General features: G+C 24.5%; 3 protein-coding genes across 3 annotated transcripts; 2 read left to right on the top strand and 1 right to left on the bottom strand.

Annotated features, from left to right (window-relative positions):
- Window positions 1-313, top strand: PVX_108775 (variable surface protein Vir26, truncated, putative; the record flags this gene model as incomplete). Its single annotated transcript, XM_001612553.1, has 2 exons — window positions 1-28; window positions 152-313. Coding segments are annotated over 2 exons (190 nt in total), but the record flags the coding sequence as incomplete, so codon positions are not given.
- A 2,209-nt stretch (window positions 314-2,522) lies between these two features.
- Window positions 2,523-4,340, bottom strand: PVX_108770 (variable surface protein Vir 14, putative; the record flags this gene model as incomplete). Its single annotated transcript, XM_001612552.1, has 3 exons — window positions 3,979-4,340; window positions 2,874-3,839; window positions 2,523-2,714 (listed from the first exon to the last, which is right to left on the bottom strand). Exons 1-3 carry the CDS (start codon window positions 4,048-4,050, stop codon window positions 2,523-2,525), a joined length of 1,230 nt encoding a protein of 409 aa, XP_001612602.1. The 5' UTR covers window positions 4,051-4,340.
- Window positions 4,341-6,275: 1,935 nt separating this feature from the next.
- On the top strand, window positions 6,276-6,608 carry PVX_108765 (hypothetical protein; the record flags this gene model as incomplete). The annotated part of the gene is made up of 1 exon (XM_001612551.1): window positions 6,276-6,608. One exon carries the CDS (start codon window positions 6,276-6,278, stop codon window positions 6,606-6,608), a length of 333 nt encoding a protein of 110 aa, XP_001612601.1.
- Window positions 6,609-7,993: the final 1,385 nt, after the last annotated feature.

Genomic DNA, 7,993 nt, shown 5'->3' with positions numbered 1-7,993 from the left:
ATCCTCAATTTTTTACTATTTATATAAGGTTATCATTAACGAGATTTTTAAATATAAATATTTTACTATAATAAATATAAAATATATTAGTAAAATTTTACTATAATAAGAGTAATATATTTATTATGCTTGAATTTCAATTTTATTTTAGTTCACACCCTTTGGAAAGACATTACGTAAAGGAAAAGGGGAAAATATAGTGAATATTGACGAAGAAGAACATAATGATTTATTATATACAGAGGACACTGAACAAACACCATTCAAAAAGAGGGATTACCATATAGCGTATCATATTTTTAGTGATACTTAAACCTGATATATCTAGTTCTGCATTAGAAAATATAGCTATAATAACAACTTGTTTTGTGCTTATATTATTGTATTACAAGGTTCTTAAATATTATATTTAAAATACAAATATATTGAGAGAAAATTATTACAAGATTATTCTTAATAAATTTATTTTTTTAAATTATCTTATAATAGCTTGTATAATTATTTTTTCCTAATAGTAGTTTGCAAACGTTAAACCTTGAATACATAAGAAAAAACAGAAAAAGTGAATTTTTACAACTTTAAGAGGATAACATATAATATACATTAGATAATACTTCAAAACACTCCCTTTTTTATTATCGTATATGAAATGTTACCCAATAATGTGAATTATATTTCCAAGTGATTTAATATATATTATATATTTTATGAACTGTTAATTTTTATATATTTTATTTCACCCTTGTTAATATAATTATATGTTTTTTTACTTTTTTTTAGTATAAAATTATGTTTTTTTGTTTTTTTAAATAAAATAGACTTAGTTATGTTATTCGCATGACCTCAATTTATTTTATGATTTCATTATTTACTTCTAATTACTAAGTACCCCATAAATATAACAATTTTATTTGCATAATAATTTCTTATTAAATTATAATAAATTATTATGATTCATATTTAAAATATTTAACATAAAATTCTCATAATAGTTATTTATATCATTAGAATGTAAAGAAAATACAGGATATCTGTTATTATTCTTAATACATAAATTAAAAGCAAAAAAATAAAATTAATTGAACACATAAGAGTTTCTTTTTTCCACAATAAGTGGCATAAACTATATATCTTAGTATCCTATACTTCATAAACACTATAATCGTTTATTGTTATTATTATGAAATAAGTGTGAACTTAAATTCGTAATTGTTAAAATGAATGATATAATTCATACTATATTTCTCAAATTAAAAAAATTATTCTTTTAAAAAAATATTATATTTCATTAAAATAATAGGGTTTTTTTTATTATGTCATATTTCGTATTTATAACTTTATATTTGTAGGTGTAAAACTAATTCCATCACGTATATAACATTTGTCATTAAATAAAAAATAAAAAGTGTAACCTGTAACTTAACAAGGATCCCACTATTATATATTTATAATGTAATAAAATGTAGATATTAATTATTCTCTCTTTAAGAAACATATTGATATAATTTATATAATTGAATAAATTTTACATAATAAAACGAATATATTTTTTATTTCGCACAATTTATTATTTTTAAGTAATGTATTCATTCATAGTAGAGTTAACATTATTACAAATAAATCATCATTACTATGCAAACACTAAGTATAACGTTAAGCAATATTTATTTAATTTATGATGAAATTATAAAAAAATATGTAATACGAATAATTAAATCTTTTTTCGCAGTTAATACAAGGAATTACCTAAACCCAAACCTTAACGTGGTTCCCACAAATTCCAAATCGGGAAAAGATTTTTTCTCCCGTTTTAACTGTATTTATTTGACATCTAATTCAAGTTTATATTTTCATCAGATATTACAAGTAAATGAATTTGTTTGCAATTTCAACATCCCAGTATATTTTCAATATATATATATACCTCTTTACTTTTTACCAAATTGATGATGTGTTATTATGCAGCAAGGTTAAGTTCATGTTGCCTAATTAATACATTTTATGAATTATCACATATAATTTGTTATTATAACATCAAAAAAAAATTTGTATATATGCGCAATGTAAGCGTATTTCCAATTAATCGTGGGCAACCTTATTTATTTTTATACCCATTATCTTACATTAAGGGTATGCACTGTTACAATAATATACATAATATAACAAAAGGGTTAATCAGCTTCCACAAAAGTGTGCAATTTAATTTTGTAGATAACAAATGTATCATTATTATAAAGTCATTTATAACGTACATATTATGTGAAATCACCTGTATAACTAAATTTTCATGCACTAGTAATACCCATTTTTTAAATTCCTTTCTCAAATAATCTAATAATCATTTTATTAAAAAATTGAATGTTCCACTATTTTCGATTATCCTCATAATTGTATCAGTTACGTTATTACATATATGCCCCTCCCTTTTAAGCACAGTCGAGAGAGGAGGCACGCCCTAAAAATATTTAATTTGATGTGGTTCTTAATAAACTGGCATCCTGCACTATTATTTTTTCCCTTAATTAATAATCCAATGTGGAAGCGTAAGATAAATTATACGAACTATTACTATCACTATAATCATCATTATCATAATCATTATCATAATCATTATTATAATCATAAGAATCTGTGCTGCTGTTCAAAGATTCTTCACTTCCATATAATAACTTAATATCATCATAATTAATGTTTGGTCTAATTCGTTTCCTTACCTTTGCTCGTGTGCGTCGCACCGTTTTACCAATGGGCGTAAACTAAAAAAAAATCACATAAACAACATTGTAATCATTAATATGACAATTTTTATAATAGTGTATTTAACTTAAAAGCATAAAATTGGCATATCTTTAACTGCAAATTTATATAATTACCTTATACAAGGCCCAAAAAATTAGTAGTGTACCCACTATACCTAGCACAGGTGGGGTGATATCGTCAGTTATGTACAGCAATATATCCCACTTTAGACGTAACCAGTAATCATCATGATCACCAGGAATAAAAAATTCACTTCCTCGTAATCCCTCTCCCATGCTAATGTTAAGTAAACTTTTTCCAGGATTTAACTTTTCAAGCTTTTCCATTTTTTTTTTATATATACCATCATTACGTTTAGGCTGCTCTTTTGCCTTTACAAATATATCATAAACAGTTGCGTAACATTTATTACCAGGATACGTAAGAACAACCCACGGACTTAAATCCGGCACAATACTTGCTGGACGATACTTCATATAATCATCAATATATCTTTTGCATGTATATTCGGGCACTTTACAAGAGTCTCTCCATGTGTAATATACTGGAATTCTTTGTTTAAGGTATTCAACATATCTACGACATGAACCAGAAGTATCTGCAATAATTTCCTTTTTCATTTCATTATAATCTTCGTAAAAATCAAATAAATCTTTAATTTCTTGTAAATAACCCATGTTAAGTAGTAGTTCTTTATCGGGATAACACTGATAAGGTCTATCTTTAAACTCATTATCAACAATATTTTTCCATACTCCTTGAAGCTTTGTAGAAATATCTTTAAAATAATCGGTATCATTTGTATTTGATGATTCAAGATTTTTATATACATTATCATATAACCAATAATTTAAATCATAACAACGCTTTCTATTGAATTCGTCTCCCTCAATATAACTATCGTGCACCAATGATATATTTCTACTGAGTTTCTTGAATAAATCATTGCCCCATCCATAACGTTCACTGATATGCTTTACTACATTGTAATATCCGCTAAAATTATTATCCGTTGCATCTTCCTTCAGCTTTTGTTCAAATATGTATGCAGGTAGATGTTCAAAGATGATACGTTGACCCTAAAAAGTTTAAAAAAATATACATTATTATAGAAATACACATTGGTGATACATAAAATATTATTGTTCTTTATTATCCATAGAATGTTCATATAAATTTCAAGTAAAGGATTACTTAAAAAAAATCTAATAAACATACTTGTATAGTACTTTCCGATATGGTTTCATCATCTGCCTCTACTTGTGTCCCGCCTCCTTCCAGATCGAACATTCTTCCTTTAATATAAATGTAATTTCACGTTAATTACATAAAATAATAACTTATCTACCTAATGAATAACTTTTTATTTTCTATAATTGTATGTACTAATACTAGAAATTCTGACTGTTGCTTATTATTCAATTTTTAAGTATATATAAATGATATTTTAAAAAATATGTCAACATCTCACTAATGAAAACATATATTATATTATACTTTTTCTAAACCTAGAATGATATGTACAATATAAATAAAATTTTCACAATTTTTAATACATCATATAAAAATTTAAATAATATAAAAAAAATAAACAGATAAATTATTCTGTAAAATAGCAACTCACAATTTATGATAAACATTAGTTCAAATGCTTTTTAATTATAGAACGACCGTACGATATATAACATATAGGGTATTTATATTCTTAATTTTTATAAGAATGATGGATGTTTTCTGCTCTACATTAATGAAGAGGAAAAGCAGTCACTTTTTTATTTTTTTCCTTAACGTAAAATATGGGTAAGTTTTATTAATAAATATAATCTCTATTAACATTCGAATTATGTAAAAAATTATACTACACAATTATACTTATTTGAAAAAAAACAAAAAACAAAAAGCATTATATTAAATATAACGCAAAAATATAATTTTACAGTTGTTTTTTTAACGTGTAATTTTTTTTTTAATATATAAGCAAATAATGCGTATTAAATAGAATCCTCTACAATTTAGGATAAATTTTATTATGTTTCAAACATAGGAATTAGATAAATTTTCATTTATCCATCATTATATTGGTATAATTAACTACTATTGAATTGTTATTTTTTATTTCTTATTTCGATTTACCTTCATTATGGTTAAAAATATATATTCATTTTAATTTTATTAATAACTATATTACAACACTTTAAAAAATTTAAATACTGATGGAAATATAACGTCCTTATAAATTTACATAAACCAAGAAACTACATTATATTAATAAATTATGGTGTGTTTATTTTCCATGTATGAATAATTATGTAATATATATTTTATTATATTATTATTGAATTGGAAAGTCTGGAGTTATAAACTACAAGACTCGTGAATTTTTGGTTAGTGAACAACTTTTTAATTTTTTTATAATCTCAAACGTTTTTCTTTTTTCTTTAAAATGTATAAGCATTAGAATAATGTAAACACTTATTCTTATTTTTAATGTCAGGAAGAATTTAAGAAAATTTCCAATTATATTAATTCTACAATAATTTTAATGTTGAAATTGATGATTCTTATGATTCTTACAAAAAATGTAATATTACTACAGGAACTTCAAATAAAATAAATGTCCTATTGTTAAAGAAATAACACAAAATGGAATGATAAGTTTAATGAAATTACTGCAGATGGTAAGGATCGTACTGAGTGTTGTTATTATTTAATCTTATGCATATATAACAGAATAAAGCCATGTGATTCAAATAATTATTGCATTAGTTAGTATTACGGATTATTGGTAAATTTTTGGGATGAATCTAAGTGCTGCGACAAAGAAAAAATTGACGATAAAGATAAACACATATATAAAAATAAATTCATCCAAATATTTATTTTGTATGTAATGAAGAATAAAAAAGATTTATGTGATTTTTTAGAATACTATGATCATACAAAAGACATATTCTTTCGAATATAAAAACGAAATAATGAGGAATGTTTTGAATATATTAGGTATATTTTGAAGTTATATCATAAATTAGAGGAGGAATATAAAAAAGAGGATTATCACACATATATGATAGAGAACTGAATCTTTTTAGAAATAAATATAGTAAAGGTCAAGCTTTATCTTCAATAAAATCAAAATGTAACATTGATGATTGCATTATAGAATCAATAAGAAGTTTTGATGCTTAATTTCATTTGCAAGAAATCAAAAAAAAGGTGTGGCAAGACGCACTATACACATGAATATGGATTATATGATCCCAGAACATCTACAGATATTGTACCTTTTTATATTTAAAAAATAATTCTTTTAATGAAATATTTGAATTTTTTACCTTTTTTAATGCCCAATGAAAAATTAATTTGTGAAATCAACATTTATATAACTTATTTTATATTTTTTCCCTCAGAAAAACGTTCTAAATGAATTATCTTCTTAAATATATAAAAATTTCAACAATGGAGTTTCTATTGGTGCTTATAATAGTACACATTGTGGTATTTTAAATGGTGATATTATGAATATTTGTGAAAAACTTGCAAGGAATTTAAAGGAATTATCAACAAATAATGAAACTAAAAAGGAAAATCAAAAGGGCAGATGTACATGTTTAAATTTTTGGATATATGGAGAAATAAGTAAATTATATACAAATGAAGATAAAAATCTTACTGGAATAACCGAAATTGATAATCTTATTGATGCAAATATCAAAATTAATAATGATTTCTTTAAGGATGACTTTGATGTGAATTATAAAGACATAGCTCCACAAACTGCTCCAGTACAAGTACAACAATTTCAGTTCCTGGAAATTCACAAACGAGTGCTGGTGCTGAAGAATCATTAGAAAATGATAAAACGACTACACTTAATAATAATGAAGGTAGGGAAGGATCTAAACAAAATAAAAATGCAGGGAAATCAGCACCAAATGCAGGAACAGAGATGTCTCAGAATAACAAGGACTTAAGAAACCAGCCAAGTTTGTTAAATATTACTATTTTAGTAAATATAAACCTTGTTTTTTCAATTATGGTTGCACATTTTCTGAATGTAGAGAAATGAAACATCTATCTGAATATTTTAAAAACTATGATGAAATTAATAAAAAAATTGATTGTGAAAAAAGGCAAAAGATAAATATTATAAATACCTTAAATATATGAGTTATTTATACAATAAGCACAAATCTGAAGAGGCATCTACTATTGATCCCAAGGACGAAAATAACGTGTGTATTAAATATTTAACATGTTCACATGCTACTCATTCTAATTTTAAAAACGAAAGCTTAAGATATCATCAATCGGAATATAGTCCACTCAGGAAAAACAAATTTGCAACTGTAAGACCCGTATAGAAGGCACAAACAAGTAATTCAGAATTAAGAGGAAAAAAAATAACAATTAATGGCAAATCAATAAATGCAGTTTTAATATCTGATCCCAATACAATAATAACAGGGGAAGCAAATTCAAATGCCCCGGAACTTAAAAATTATAATACTCCATTTCCAGAAATTAGGGGGGTAGCTCGTAAAAACTACATCAAACAGGCAGAAGAAGCTTGTAAAAACGGAACACCAAAGGAAGGAATGGAAATTTATTGTAAAAGATCGAAGCGATGCAACGATATAATAAATGGAGTGAATTTGCAATCAAGAAAACTTATAGAAGTAAGTGATACACAAAATTGGGAGAATATTGATTCACCTGCTGATACATAGTTCCTAAATGACTTATTGCAACAACTTCCTGTTCGTATCGGCGTCGTAAGTTTTGCAGCGTTGGGTACAATAACCATGATTTTCATGTATTACAAGGTATGATAAAATTTGCTTTAAATATAAAAATTATAGATTAATAATACATCTTAAAAATGAATACTCTAATAACATGACCTTATTTTGTTTTCTTTGCACTTCTTATTATATAATTAACATTAAAAAGTTAAGTATATTTAAAATAATACATTGCAAACATATTGATATTCATGTAACAATTTTATAACAAAATTTAAATCTCATTTTTTTGAAGAAGAGGTAGACAAAAAATACATTTAAAAGAAAATTGTAACATTATTAACTGTCATGGTGGTGTACATATTTCTATATTGTAACACACAAAAAGTATAATGAACAAAACCTCCACAAATATAATGTTCATTTGAGCCATTATTAAGGGAAAAAATATATCATAGTGACATAAACATGTTCAATTGTTAAGAAATACA

This window comes from Plasmodium vivax, genomic scaffold (genome assembly GCF_000002415.2).
Source record: "Plasmodium vivax scf_7152 genomic scaffold, whole genome shotgun sequence".
Taxonomy (NCBI): Eukaryota; Apicomplexa; class Aconoidasida; order Haemosporida; family Plasmodiidae; genus Plasmodium; species Plasmodium vivax.
Note: the sequence above shows the minus strand (reverse complement) of the source record. Positions and strands in the feature narration are given on the sequence as shown.